This window comes from Passer domesticus, chromosome 19 (assembly GCF_036417665.1).
Source record: "Passer domesticus isolate bPasDom1 chromosome 19, bPasDom1.hap1, whole genome shotgun sequence".
NCBI lineage: Eukaryota > Metazoa > Chordata > Aves > Passeriformes > Passeridae > Passer > Passer domesticus.
The window spans coordinates 7,894,759-7,910,179 of NC_087492.1; the positions used below are offsets into that span (position 1 = coordinate 7,894,759).

Below are 15,421 nucleotides of genomic sequence, written 5' to 3' on the forward strand. Positions count from 1 at the left end.
GTGGTAGAAACTCACAACTCTTTTTTAGCCCAGATAAGACATTGTTGGCCTTTGAAGCCACAAGAATTTACAGCAGAAAGCCTGGTTTAAATGCAGAGGATCTGTGGTGATGGAAGGAGAGAGGCCAGGAGTGAGTTTTGAGTATCTGACAGTGGCATGATAAAAACTCACAGACTGCAGAAGGAACAAGATTAGACTCTTAGATGGTTTATATGGAATCCATGGTTAGAATACGAAGGGGAGAGGTGGTGAAAATGTAAGTGGTTCTATTATTGGTTGGAAAAGCTCCTTGTAGAGCTGTTGGTTTCTCTCCTGTTTACTGGCCATGTTTGTAACTCCATAAACAGCAAAATCAAGAATGTAACAACTTGGAACTTGAATTTTAAGTGCTGGTTTGCTGCAGCAGTTGGGAGCTGCTGTCCTGCAGATGGAAAATGGTCTCATATGGAACAATTGCTGATTTGTGCAGCCAGCCTGTGGATTTCCTGCAGCTCAGGTAGGGAGGTGTCAAAGGCCACTGTGGTTTCTCACAGGCAGTTTGAGCTCACTGTGGTGCTTACAGGATGTTTGAAATGCTCTGTCACAGTTCAGTGTTGGCAGAAGGAGCTTTGCTTTAGCCCAGGCAGAAGGATGGGGCAGCTGCTGGTGGCACAGCTCTGGGAACCCCTGAGCTGTGGGCAGAGCTCTGGGTTCTCCAAAACCACCCATTCCCCCCAGACTGACCTTCCCAGGTTCATCCCCTGTGCCAGAGAAAGAAAACAATATTCCCACACTATCCCTGGCTCTTAGTGCTCTCCCACAGCAAGAGTGGAACTTCTCCATGTGCCTTACGCTGTAGGAAAGCCAAAGCTCACTTTTCCAAGAGCTCCAGATCAAGAACTACATGGGAGTCCTCCTGCTGTCTTGGCCACTGACTCTGCTGTGAGCCCCAGGAAGTCAGAGGCTGTCCCTAGAATGCTCATCAGCTGTAAAACAGGACTGAAGGCACTTTCCCACAGTGTACAAGGGGCACTGAAATCATATGCTACCAGTGGAACCAGCATGTCAATTGGTGTTGGCATTGCAAAGGAGAATTCTTGGCATAGAGGGACTTTGCCATGCAGAAGGAGATTTTAAATTCTCACTGAGACAGATCCTTTGCTAAGGCTGCCCTGGCACAGAAAAAATCTGCTCAGATCCCACGCAGGTGACTGGAGCACTGAGCAGAAGGCAGCAGCCTTCCAAGCAAGAAAAAATCTCTGACACAAGGAAATGGAAGAAATCATGAAAAATTCAGCCGTGCTGTTTCCTGATGTCAGAGCATTTTGCAAAGGTATTGGTTTTTCTGAGCAGCACTGAGCTCTCCCTGTGCAGCAGCCTGCAAGGCAGACACTGTGACTGTGGGTGTGTTAGAGCAATTTACTTGTGGTTGGGTCCTTGACCTGAGCCTGGCTTTAACCCCTCACAGCCACTCACTCCCTGTCCCACCAGTGCATTGGGAGAATTGGAAGGGTAAGAGCTGGAAAACCTGTGGCTTGAGTACAGACAGTTCAATAGGGAAAGCAAAAGCTGCAACACAAACAAAGCAAAACAAACCAAGGATTCACTCCCCACTTCCCATGGCAGGTGGGTGTTCAGCCATCCCCCAGGAGAGCAGACACCCTTTACACAGAACTTAAATGAAGGACAAGCACCTTCACTCCAAACATGCTCCCTTCCTCCTTCTTGCCCCACTTTATATACTGAGCACAGTGTCATAAGGTGTGGAATTTTGGTTTGGGTCTCCTGTCCTGGCTCTGTCCCCTCCCATGGACACCCAGTTCCTCACCAGCATCACAGGACAAGGAGCAGAAAAGGCCTTGGCTCCATGCAAGCCCTGTTCAGGAATAACAAAAACATCTCTCTTATCACCCATGTTCAGCACAAACCCAAACCCAATTGAGACACTGAGAAGAAAATTCAATTGAATCAACTCCAGCCAAACCCAGCACAGCCTGAATGACATCTTTCAGAGAAACAGGAACAACTGTTGGAGTATTACCTCCAGTGCTCCAGTAAGGAGAGTCTTAAGTGCTCTGGCTTGGTCATTCCCTAAGTTTCTGCCAGATCACTGCAAGCCCCGTGGGGATTGCCAGGACTGTTACAGTGGAGTGAAATGGATGGATGTTTCCTTGAGGCCTCCAGGCCATGTTGGACAGGGCTTGGAGCAACCTGGTCCACTGGAATGTGTCCCTGCCCTTGGCAAGGGGTTGGAATGGGATGGTCTTCAAGGTCCCTTCCAACCCAGTCCTTCCATGGTTCTGTTTTTTCCCACACCTGGTAGCTCAGAGGTTGGTGAAAAGAGCTGTAGCATGAGGCAGTTATTTTGGAGGATAAGATGTTCTTAATCAAGTGCCATCAGGAAGTTCTACAGGATTTTCTATTTTAAGATTTAATTCGTTCTTATCTGCTTTTTATGTCATGTTTTCTCCTCCTTGCCATCCAATCATTCAATCAAAAGTGAGGCACTCCACTGCCTCTTTTCTCCATTATTTCAGAGGACATAATTGTATGTTGTTACACACGTCTTCCGTGGCACTAAAACCCTCCACCACTGAGCCCATCAATATCTGGCAGAATTATACTCACTGAGAGACTCAGGCACAGAGTTTCAAGATCCACATTTTCACAGACTTCAGGAGTCTGTTGCAGAGTACCCCCACAGACTGGTGAGCTCTGGAGCTCATTTCCATCCAGGTCCTTGGGACCCTGATTGATGCTGTAAACTGCTCATCTTCACATCTGTTCTGCTGCAGCTGCCTGGGAAAATAGCAGGAAAGGTTATTGATTTTTCCTTTATGCCAGTTTTCTCCTCAGTAAAGATGTGTGAAAGAGGAAAAAGTGAAGCTGACCCATGTTTCTGCCTCTGGAGACAAATCTGCACCTGAATTAAATGAACAGATGGAAAATACTCGCAGTCTGCAGCTTTAAGGGGCTGAACCAAATAGAGGGGAAAACATATTTACTGTACATGATTATCATATTTTGTTTGCTAAACCCACTCATATGCAGGAAGAAAAGGGGATTTGAGCCAGTTCATTTCTTCAGTGCAGCTGGAGGAGCCCCTGTCCCCACCAGAGAGCTGTGACACACAGTGACAGGGCAGTGCAGGGGGAAGGGCAGCTGTGCAGGAGGGCTGGGCACAGCCAGCCCCTGTGTGAGCCCTGGGAATGAGAGCACAGCCAGGCAGCAGCCACAGTGAGCACTATTCCTGCTCCAAAGCAAACTCCTCCTGTGCCAGATTATTGCCTGAATTTTGTTAGAGTTCTCTTAGCATCCTTTTCCTCCAGCAAACTGACCTCAGCTCCATCAACAGCCCGTTCCTGCAGGCTGGATAACCTGTCAGATGCATCAGGAAGCTCAGTGCTTGGACTATTTTTAACAGGGCCATCCTGTCCTTGTGCCACTCACTGGGAGCTCCAGGCTGATGTATCACTGTTGCTCTCCTTCCCTGTCAGTCACTGTTTCCAGCTGCAGCCTGCTTGGAGTCTGAAGTTCTGCAGGAATTCATGTTGTCAATCACGTCTTGTCCCAGAATTCCTGACTTCACCATCAAAACAGCTTGAGGTCAGTCAGAGCAGGAGCTGCTCTCTGGGAGCAGTCCTTGGTTCTGCTGTTCTTGCTGAAGGTAACAGGTCAGAGTGAGGGTTAATGTTCTGCAGCCTCTTTTGAGGAGGAGGTGGAGGCTGTGGCAGCTTGTTCAGCATCCCAGGAGAACTGCTGTGGAACCAAAGCCATCTCCTTCCAGCTGCAGCTGAAAATGGGAACTGTGCTTAGCTACTGCAGGGCAGCAATGGCTAACCCAGCCACCTGCTGCACCTTTACCAAAAACTCTGTCATGAAGGGCATGGAGGGTGCTGGAGCTGGAGAGTCCAGCCTGCTGGCTTTGCTCCTCCTGGCGTGTCTGCTGAAAAGGTGGTGCAGGACTGGCACCAGTGTTTGCACTCAGGGTGTGGCAGAGTCCAGCTGGGATCTCTGGTTTGTTTTGGCTTCTGCAGTGAGCAAAATAGTGAAAGAACAGCTGTGGCTTTGATTTGTTACAGGGGCTGCTCCAGCTCTCCTACTCCATAACTCTTTCAGTAGTTATGGATTATGTGTTAATTCTGCAGGAATTAGTCATAACAGCAGCATCAGTGCAAGTCCCTTCCTGTGTTCATGGATCAGTTAATAAAATTCACTCTTCCAGCAGGTGTGGAGCTACAAGTGACCATCCTTAGCCTCTGTTTTCCTTGTCCAGTCTCAGGCAGCAACATCAGCTCTGAATGCTGCTGTTTCAGTAGCTGGAATTTCAGATTGCTGCATCTGGCTGGGCTGCTCATCATCCCTGAGGCACAGGTGGAGGGTGATGTTGCTCTGATGAAAAAACACCCTTTAACTGGCTGTATTTGAAAATAGATTTGTTTTTCATAGATTAGAGCTATAAAGTCTCCTTACCTTTCAAGGATGTCTGGCTATGAAATTTTCATCACCTAAAATTTCAGGTTTCAGTGTGTTTACAAGACCTTTTGGAGATGTTTTTGACCTCCCAGCATCTGAGGAAGTTCAGAGAGGAGGAATCTGCTGGGGGCTGCCATTAGAGACTGGTCCCCCTATGTCCCTTCCTAAAGCACTGCTTCAAACAGGCACTTGATGGCACACTGCAGTAGAAACACACAATTCTCTCCAATAAATTAAGGACAAGGATCCTTAATCACTGGCAGGAATTGCTGCTAAGTCCGGTGGTCCAGCTGCCCTGTCTGTACTTCTGTCTGCTGAATGAGGTCCAGCTCAACAACTCAGTACTAAAAAACTCCTGCTCAATAACTCAAAAACTGATTTATTTTCAGGCTAGAAGGACCCTACTGGAGCATTTTATTGTTGGTTGTAAAAATTAAGTGATGTTAAGTACAGCAGGCTGTAAAAACCAGGACAACATTTCCTCATGTGCTTCTCAGCTACAGAAGCCAGAGTCTGGCTTGTTTGGATAGCAAGAAAACTGGGCTTTGGGAAAGCTGCAGGATACTGAAATACAGGTGGTGCTTAACTTAGGCATGAAACTTGACATGAACCAGGCTGGCAGCATTCCCAAAAGCTTTCTGGAAGCACAGCCTGTCTTGGAGCCTTGGGCACAGCAGTGCTCCACACACTGAGGTGTGTCCTCCTTCCTGGCATGCTGCTGCTGGCTGGGGCTCGGGGACAGAGGTGACACATCCCTGGGGCTCAGCAGGAGCTCAGGGCACACACATCCCAGCAGTGCTCCTCACAGCTGGGGCAGGTTCTCCCCTTGCTGCCCAGGGTGCAGCAGAGGTTCTTGCACTGGATGTAGGCAGCAGGAATCTTTTCAAATCCCTGGGAGTGCCCAGCAGTGCTGGCTGCACTACAACCTGTAATCTCCATTAGCTGCTGGCCTGGGCACCAGCAATGCTGGAAGGGACAGAGCATCTGGAGAAAAATCCTGCCCAGCTCCTGAAATAGAGCATAGCTGACCTGTAAAAGATCCTGGCCAGTCATCTGTTATCTTCAATTGGCTGTCTTGTCCTCATGCAGGTCTCTAACCGGCCGAGGTGCAGTGAAATTAGATCCATTTTACATAGCATAAATATTTAACAGCTCTAGAGCATGTAGTTTAATATTAAACAGACAGTCTTATAAATACTTCAGAATTATAGATGCTGTCACAGTACTTGGAAATGACTTGATAGGATCTAGGAGAAATATTTAGGTTTGACAGGAGAGGAAGTGATGGAGTTAGAGAAATCAGCCACATTTTTAACTGCTAGAGGAGTCCGTAAAAAAAAAACCCCAAAAATGTTGTACAGCTTCTGTTCTTGAAAGGCAATTTGGGTGAGTTTCCTCCTCCAGAAATAACAGACGGTTCCCACCCTACTCTCTTCAAGTAATGAAAACATTCACAATCTTAAAAAAACACTGCAGAACAAACAGAACAATTTAGGAGCCAATGTTCAGTGATCCATTCAGTGTGGGATTATCGTTATTAGAATGGCAAGTGGTCCTTAATGAGGGATTTAGATGCTCTTGAGCTTTGTTATTTTAAGCCCATGTACTACGTTTTGCCACCTAAGAGGGTTTAAAATTTATTATTTGTAGATTTACTTTTAAAAAAGTAAACAAAATCCTGCCTGACCCATAAGCTGAGCCCCACTGCCACTGGTTGTGGCAGTGACTGGTGTCTGCAGCACAGGGCTTCAGAGGGACTGAGGAGGCACTGTCCCAAATTTGGGAACTGTTTCAGTTCTCTCTCCTGTTCACCAGCTTCCTGTGTGATCCCTGAAAGTCATTTCTCTCCCCAGCAGGTTCACAAGTCGTGTGCAGTCTGATTTCCCATCCAATCTTCGAAAAGCATTTCAGGATTAGCCCCTCCAGCCTCTGTTCCCATCTGTGAAACAGAGATAAAGCAGAACTTGAGAGAAATATGTTAAAATAAAAGGGTGGTACATTTTATCCCATAGGAGGCTGAACTGTTAAACAAGCAGGAAAGTTGTGTCTATTTCCAGTTGTGTCAGCAATGCAGGTCCACCCTAAAGTCATGGCAAAACTAACTTTGTACAGATTCTGTGTCCTCTGAGAAAGTGGAATGATGTGGCAAGGCATAGGGCTTTCAAACATTATGGCTCACTCAAACCTCTGGAGTTTCAGTGTTCTCTGATAGTTTTGTGACATTCCATAGCTTGCTTCCTGCTTTTGAAGTTGGCAGTAGCTTTCCCAGGTAGTTTTCTCTGATGTATTCTGCACAATTGCGGTGTTCAGTACAATGTGATTTCCAGTGCAGTGGGGTTATCAAGAATGGGACTTGTAAGAAGAACCTTGGGTCAGCTCTTCCATCAGAAATATTTCAGTTTATAGCCTGGAAAGGCAGAAAAAGCACAGAGGCTTCTCTGCACCTTGGAGACCTGTGGGGCTGGTGTGAAGTTAAGAGCTGTGGGCTGAACTGGACCAATTCCTGATGCAGAGATTTCTTGGAAGATGCCCCCTGAGTACTGCTGAATTTTTATCCTGGAACATGTTTGAATCCATTTCAGTGGAAAACAGTGCTCTGGGTCAGGTTCAAAGTGTGGTGAAGAGCCACAACTAAGTTTTAATGTGTCCAAAGGAGTGTGACATTTCCTGAGAATTTGTCACCTGGCAGGGCCTCGGGTCTGTGATGCTCCTGTGCACCTGTCTCGGGGTTGCACTGATGCAGAGAGAAGCTGCTGTGACAGCAGATTTACAAACCACTGCTGGGGCACTTTGGTTGTTCCTTTGAAACAGAGAAAACAGGTGGTTTCTTTATTTGAAATGGGCATCTGCTGAGGAAGGCAGGAGCCTCCCTTGGGATGGAAAACGTAACCCCTTCCCTCCGAATTATTATAACTTTGAAATTAAGGGGCTTTTAGGCAAAAGTCTGGGAAATGACAGTATTTTTGCTAGAAGATGTGTGTATAACAAGGCAATCAAGCAGACAGCAGCAGCACAAAGCCAGCCCCAGCCGTGTCCCTGCAGAGGGGAAGGGGCTCAGGGGTGCTGGGGTCTCCCTGGGCACCCCAGCAGATGGTGAAGGACCTTTGGTGTTGGTGAGGTCCCAGTTCCATGGCTGCCCTCACAAGCAGGGGCTCACCCATGGCAGAGGAAGCAGGACTGGGCTGGGCTCCAGTGATGGCAGCAGCTCCACCATCCTCCTCCTCCAAAGAGCACAAGAGCCAGCAGCTGCCCCAGCCCCTTTGTTTTTTTTCCCCAGCCCAACTCTTCCAGTATCTGTGCCTTCCCCAGAGAAACCCCCAGGTAAAAAGAGAGAGCAGCCAGCTGGACCCCTCCCCTGAGCTGTGGCCACTTCTTTTGCCTCTCTTAAGTACCTGGTCATTATTGTCTCCTAGCAACACATACAGCAGAATATTCTTTTAGAGAAATAAACAAAAAGAAAAGTCCTAAACCCCAACACCAGCACAGCCGACCTCCACTGGTAGGTGGAGACTCTCCCTTTGTAACTCAGATTTATTTATGCTGTGCTGCCCTTGGTGAAGCACTCACACATCAGGGCAGGTGTGTGGTGTGCTGGGGCTTCCCAGTGATGTAAGAATCCAGGAGTTCCCACTGGGGTCAGTGAGCACCTGGGCTGGAAAGCAAGTCCAAAGGTCTCGGAGTGTGAGGGTGTCACCTCTGGCAGTTCACAGGGCCCTGCTGTGTGTGCCCCTGTCAAAGGCACTTGCTCCTGTCCCTGAGCAGCAAGAACAGCGTGGGAGGGGACAGGAGAGGAGCTGCTGCTGAGGAAGGTGGGATTTTCCAGTATGTACTGCAAGGACAAGCAGCAGGGGCAGGGGATGGACTTGGCAGGGATATTGCTGCTGTCCGTGGGTCCCTCAGAGCAGACAGGAGCTATCCCCTCGCTGTCCCCATCCCAGGAGCTGCAGGACAGCTCCTGCCTGGTGACACAGCCCTCCCTGCCACACGCTGCCCATCACCCAGGAGCAGTGCCTGGAACACCAGCAGGTCTTCAGGAGCTGCAAACTGAAAGACAACTCACTTTTTCTTAATTTTTATCAGTGATGACTGTTTACATTTGTGCTCAGGCTCAAGGACACCAAGAGCCACTGCACAACCTTGTCCTGGCTTAGGGAAATGGTAGCTACCTGGATGCCTTTGGGACCTTCCCAAATCCTTGTCAATTAGTGCCAGCAATGTTATTTGGCATGTTCCAGCCATTGTCAGCATTGCTGTCAGGCACCCTGTGTGACAAGGTTTCAGCTTTATACCATTGTGCAGGACAGTTTTTAATGCCCCACTTCTTCAGGCACTGTTAAGCAACCAAAACCTGGATTTACCAGGCTGGTATGTTATTAGGAATGCATTTCTTTGCTAATTGCAGCTCTCACACAACACTTTTGTTTTCTCTTCCCCAGGGTGAACCAGCTTGTGATGCCACCAGCCTCTGTGAAAGTCTGAGACGGTGAGTGACCCAAACCAGCTGCAGGTTTCAAGCTACAGCTCTGCTCCAAACCCCTGTCAGCCCATTTCTTTCCTTATGAATTGCAGGGAAGTTTCCTTGGCAGCTCTGGTTTGCACCTTTGCCACCCTCAGTCCAAAGCAGAGCAAATCAAGGACAGGGAAACCAGGGGTCAACTCAAGTGTCCTTTGTGGTACTGAGTTGCTTCCAGAAGCTGGTGTTCCCTTCTTTGAGCAGAAAAGCCCATGTTACCCATTCCCCTTGACTGGTGTGACTGTCCCAGGCCAGAACTGAAAACCTTCTGGTGTTCACAAAACCTCCTGCTGAAACATGGGCTGCTACCAAGCCACCATTTCTGGCATAGTCCAGATTTTCTGCACAAAGTGTTTCCTGGCAGCACCTGACCCTGCATTGTTGCTGGACTGTCCCCTCTGAGCCCTCAATCCAGGGCGACTCCTCTGAGCCAGAGGGACCAGGGGCTGTCCCCTTCCTGCTGCCCCCCTGTCCCTTGTGCTCATGCTGCCCTTATCACTCCCCCTCAGCCACAGTGCTGCTGCTGGAGCTGCCACAAGTGATAAACACTTCCCAGCATTTCACTGGAGCCAAAATTAATTAAAGCAAGTTTTTGAAGAGGAGATTTCTTTCCCATAAATTAAATGCATTGAAAGACTAATCAGAAAATCAGAACTCAATACGACACTTCAGAATGGCCTTTTGAGGGAAAAGATTTCAGGCAATGTCTAGCAGAGCAGATGTGTAATTTCCACAGAGGGGAGAGGATTTGGGCACAGGGCTGCCTGGAGTGTGCAGGCTCTGGGCTGGATGTGTATTCACACAGTATTGTTTAACAGTAGCTTTTACATAAAGTTGGAGGGTTTTTTTAAAGAGTGCCATTAACAAATCTGGGAGGAAATCCTTGGTGCTGTTGCTGAAACTTGACTTATAAACCAGTGACTTATAAACCACACTGCCTGTGTCCTGGGCACACCAAGGTTTTTCACTGCACTTTCATCTTTTTTGTCAAGTTTTATACAGCTTGAAAGAAACCAGGGCACCATCATAGGGGAAGTTTTCTGTAATGCAGCAGCCACTAATTTTTAAGGTCGGGGGCACTTTCCTGTATAACAGGGAACACAGACCCTCTCACAGGAAATCCTGTAGTGAGAGAACTGCTTTCCTTGCCCCATTATCTAGGAAAGCAGTTGCCCTAGAGAGGCCACACAGTGGTGCCTCAGCAGGGAGGAGAGGTGCTGACATGCTCCTTAGAGCCAGCATGGGCCACCAGCAGTGCCTGCTCTGCTGTGTCTGCAGCATACTGAGCTGGGCTCTGCTGGGCTGCACCTGAGCTGGGCTCTCCGGGGGACAGCTGTTCCTAAAATGACAATTCAAGGCACAAGGCAGCCCCTCTTTAGTGAACTGAGGGGGTCAAAAGCAGTCCACAAGGCTGGAGCCTGTGGTGTGCTGAGCTGCCTCAGCCCACAGCAGGAGCAGCTGTGCCTCCACATCTGCCCTCCAGGGCTGCAGGGGAGCTCCAGCTGCTGCTCCCCCTGAGCAGGCTGGGCCAGGGTCACAGGGCCTTTGTGCCCATTCCAAAAGGCTTCAGCACATCCCTCCATGGGCAGGCTTTGCCAAGCCCCTGCTTGCACAGACACCAGGGGTCTCTTAGCTGGCCCCACCACCCCGGGGCTGGGCTGCACCATCAGCAATCCATAGCTGGAGCTTCCCAGTGACCACCTTCTGTTCCTGTTTGCAGCTGCCAGTGCAGGCAAGGACACGTGGACTCCTGCTCCCACCTCACCAGTCTCCATCTGGAGCCCTTCTGTGCTGGGTACCAGTGGATCCTTCAGCTCCACATCACAGAGGGGTCTGCACACCAAACCCATCCCTCGCTCCAGCCTGCAGGGTCAGGCACAGGAGATGAGCAGGGCAGCTGGGGACGTGGCAACTTCTGGAACTGAGGACATTCATGGGGTCCCCTGAGTGTGGAAACCAACTGTCCATGGACCCAGGGAAAGCTGCCCAAGTGAGCAACTGTAGATTGTGTAAATGGTTTTAGTTGTAGCCAATGAAGTCCATGTTGTTTGTGGGGCAGCTGGTGTCCTATGGAATGCTGCTGCTCTGCCAGCACTCCCACTCCCACAGACTGCACTAGTTGAGGACCTGTTCTGTACATCACCTTTTCTTTGACACTGAAGGCTTGATTCAGATTATTATTTTTTATTTAAATATGTTATAAGATGCTTTATCTCTGCTGGAGACATTAGATGAGATATATATATATAAATATACTTAGATAAATTTTTTATTTAAACATCTGAAATCTGGAGCTGCCTGTGCAACCATTGCAGACAAGAATAACGTCCATAGCTCTCCTCCTCTCAGTGCCCTGGTGCCAGGGCACTGGAAAACTTCCAGTGGCTGACCTGCCTGTCACTGACACTGAGCAGTGGGACAGAGGAGAGAGTTTCACTGCACTGGGTATGCTGGTGGTTGTCACAGAAGGGCCCAGAAGAACGTTGGACAGAAATCCCTACAGGCTCTAGAGTTTTCCATATGCTAAATTCAGCCTTCCTAGGAGGTTCACAGGCTTTTCAAATACCAAATTCCACCTGGCTGAATGGCTGCACCTTGGGCCTGGGAGTGCAATGCTGCTGTGCCAGTGACCTCGTGCTTTGTTTACATGATTCCATATCACTCAGACTGTCAGTGCTGATTCTCCTGCCAACATCCCAGAGCAGGGGGCTGACACTGCCTTCAGAGCAGTGCTGGCTTCCTGCACACCCAGCCTGGCCTGCCACTGGGGTGTATTGTACCTGTACAAAGGTGCCTTGGAGAGCTTTCAGACAAGGCCAGTGCCTGAGCTGGGTTAGACTCAAATGCAGAACATGTCATGGTGCCATTCCACTGGAATCCTGTGTCCTGGACCTGGCCTCCACAAGCCACACTGGTGCTGTGGCAGCTGGATGGGGAAGGAAGGGGAGCACAGGTCCTGAAGGAAACCAGGCTGGCACATGAAGGGCACTGCCACAGGGAGGGCAGTGCCTCAGCAGGCCCCTTCCCTCTGTTCTGAGCCCCCTCACAGTTCAGATCCCCCCTTCAGTTCAGCACAGCTCAGGCAGGTGCCAGCACCTCGTTCTTGTGCTCATGGCTCACAAGTGACTGCACTTGGGGTCCAAGGAGGACTAAATCAGCTCAGGAAATGTCAGAGCAGGATTAGATGTGAGTTAAGGCTGGAGCTGCTGTCCTGGTTGTGCAGATTTCTCAGATTTCTGAGGCACAGCAAGGTACTGTTAGTAAATCTGGGTTTATCTCCCATTCCCTGCCAGGATGTGCTGGGACCTACAGCACAGCCCTGCAGCAGAGATGGCTCTAATTCCAGGTGCTCACCCCATGGCAAGTCCCTGCCCAGCTGGGGATTCCTAGAATCCTCCCCCCAGACCTCACAGGACTCCTCTGCAGGGGTTTTGTCACCTGAAATTCCTTAACAATAGCTCTAAAGAGCCAGAAGTGTTCCTCTAGTGCCTGAGCAAGCAGGTGCTAGAAATAACAAAGCAAAGCAAATCCAACAATGCTGCACTTCCTACCTCGTGCCACTATTTACACTCGAGGGGAAACACAGCAGCTGTGGTCTGGGAGCCAAACACTTGGCTTTAAAGGCACATGAATTTCTGATTCCCATTAAGAAATTCCTTTTTAAGCTGTTTAAAAGGAAACAAAAAGCAACCCAACAATCAGTCATTTCATCTCAGAGACCAAAGAAGATTAACCACATTTTCTAAATTGCTTTTCTGATAGGCTCTCTGTTGTAGCATTTATTGTCAACAAAATGGAACATTTCTCTTAAGGTTCAGAGATTAGGAATTCTCCTTAAACTTAATTCTCAGGAGTCAGCAGTGAAAAGGGAACTGAAGTGTTCTGCAATCCTTGTTTGTGACAGGCTCCAGTCCCTGTCAGAGCTGTGCTGGTTTTATCCTTTGTGCACATGAAGGAAATAACTGTGGATTCTGTTTGAACAAGGACAGAGGGAAGGGAGCAAACAAAGGAGTGAGAATGAGTCCTGCCTTCACCAAGGGATCCCTGAATCCCTGCTCCCACATGTTCCAGGCTAAGAGAGGGAGGCTCAGGCTTCTTCAGATCCTTGCTGCATTCAGCAGGGGCTGTGCAAGTGTCCCGAGGCACCAGGGAGGCTCCAGCTGCCCCTCAGTTAATCACCAGGGGTTTCTCCTGCTCCTCTTCATAAAGGGGATATTTTAGAGCATTAACTCCCCCAGCTGATCCTGCACTGGCAGTCAGGTGGTTTGTACACAGTGGGAAACTGAGGCAATGGGACCTGCCCAGAGGCACAAGAATGGCCCAGAAGGCAGCAAGCTGCCATCCCCAGGGGCTCCCAGAGCAGGTCTGGGGGGCCCCGGGAGCCTCTCCCCTCACAGTCAGGGTGACTGAACCCCTGAAAGGTCTGGCTGTGCTCTGGGAAGCAGAGTTCTTCCAAGCTCCACCCCAAATGCTTGTTCTCTTCTCCATTGGCTTTATTGTCTGGCAAACCAGCACTTATAATCACTTTTACTACGTGATGTATGGGAGTATTAGTATATTTTCTTGTTATACAAGGGAGAAGTATAAAATAGTTTTCTGATTTCTTTCAGAAGCAAATGACTATTTTATTTTTTAAGAGCAATTGATTGTGAATCTCAGAGTATAAAAAAAGAAAAGATAAGCCAAATATATACCTTTATGTAAATTAAGAAATAAAAGTATTTAAAATGTACCCCCTGGCTCCTTTCCTTGTGTCACCTCTTGGCTGTGCACTCCTGTGGCTGCTGCCTGCAGGGCTGGTCCCTGGGATGAGGATGCTCCGAGCTCCAGCAGCCACAGGGCTGCCAAGAACTTCCCTGGACACCAGCCTGCCTCTACTTCGTGGAGAAGTAACACCAGGAGCAGGGAGGGTGGTGGATTCCAGCCTCCTGTGCAGCTCCCAGAGCTGGACCCAGCCAGGAGCAGAGCTGGGGAAGGAGTCAGTGTGGGCCTGACAGAGGTGGGGCCCTGCTCCAGCCCCATTCAGCCCCTCACAGCACAGCTGAGAACGGGGGGTGTGGGAGGCATGGCTCAGGAGGGTGGACAGGAGGGCAGGAAATGATTCCCAGGTGGTCCCACAGTGGGCATCAAGGCTGCCCTTCTCCAGTGATCACAGGGACAAAGGAGAGGAGGGGCTGGTCCTGCAGCTCAGCCTGGGCTGCTGTGACACCAGACAAAGGTGTCTGAGGCTCCCCTGACCAGCTGGGAGAGACCCTCCCACACCCTTCAGTGTCCTCCTTCAGCACAGGGCAGTGCCCAGCCAGGAAGCCACAAAAGCAAAGGCTCTGTCACTTAAAACAACCATCTCTGATGGCCTTTTGTCAGTGCTGCTCGGGGCTTTCAGCTTAATCATTCTTGTAAATTATTTGATTAAGAATAATTTTCTAAATTCTGATGTTCCAGCAGATAGATAAGCTTTGAAGTTCAGCAGCTTTAGCTTCCATCCATCAACTACTGCCAAGAAGAGTGTGCTGCCCACACTGGGTTTGGATCAGGGCCATACCTGTGTATGTGTGTTATGTCTGTGCCCCCACACACGTGCTCACTCCCCATCCCTGCCTCACAAACCTTCACAAACCCTCCCCTCAGTGCCTGTAGAGCTCTCACAGGGCCACCCAGGCTGTGACAAACAGCAGCCTCGTGGGCTGGCACAGGGTGACTGCCCTGCCCCTCTCCTGAGCTGGTCTGTGTGTGCTTTGTGCCCTGCTGTCACTGGTGCATTTACATTATCACTGTGCAGAGGTGCTGACTGCATGGCAGCCTCTCCTGAGCAGCTCCCACACTGCCCCCATTGCCCAGAGTCCCTGGCAAAATCTCTGTATGACGTACAGGATATTACATCAAAAATCACAGAATCATGGAATGGTTTGGGCTGGAAGGACCACAAAGACCAATTAATTCCACCCCCCTGCCATGGCAGGGGCACCTTTCCCTATCCCAGGCTGCTCCAAGCCCTGTCCAGCCTGGCCCTGGGCACTGCCAGGGATCCAGGGGCAGCCACAGCTGCTCTGTGCCCCGTGCCAGGGCCTCAGCACCCTCCAGGACTCCACGGGCCTGGATTTGTCCCCTGGCTCTGGCCATCCTCCAGCAGTGCCCCTCCCCTGAGCTCAGTGCCCGGGGCCTGGGGTTGTTCTCTTGCACCCAGAAGAGCCATGGAGCTCAGAGCCCAGGACAGCTGAGAAGAAAAGGTTTCATTTAAATCAGAGCATGCTCAGTCATCTGAAGCCCTAATGGATGAGCAACAGACAGGACCTGAAATCAAGTAAAATGAAACCTCTGTGATTATTAAACAGCCCAAATACCTGCTGGTGAAGCACAATTTGACTTGTGGGATTGGTGACTGCATTCTATAAGCAGGGCATCAAAGCCAGCCCAAAGTCAGGTCATTTAACTGGCCAAAGAGGGCAGCATGAC

The 15,421-nt window shown here is 49.6% G+C and overlaps 1 protein-coding gene across 5 annotated transcripts in view; it reads left to right on the forward strand.

The window, feature by feature from the left end:
* Positions 1-13,700, forward strand: part of LOC135283882 (sphingosine-1-phosphate transporter SPNS2-like) — a 132,482-nt gene extending 118,782 nt beyond the window's left edge. For all 5 annotated transcript variants that reach the window (XR_010349494.1, XR_010349493.1, XR_010349495.1 and 2 more), the window contains 2 exons: positions 8,892-8,938; positions 10,689-13,700. Coding sequence is in view for 1 of the 5 variants with exons in the window: in XM_064395023.1 (XP_064251093.1) it covers positions 8,892-8,934 (43 nt within the window). In the remaining 4 variants the exon portion in view is untranslated. The remainder of the gene's footprint in view (positions 1-8,891; positions 8,939-10,688) is intronic.
* Positions 13,701-15,421: the final 1,721 nt, after the last annotated feature.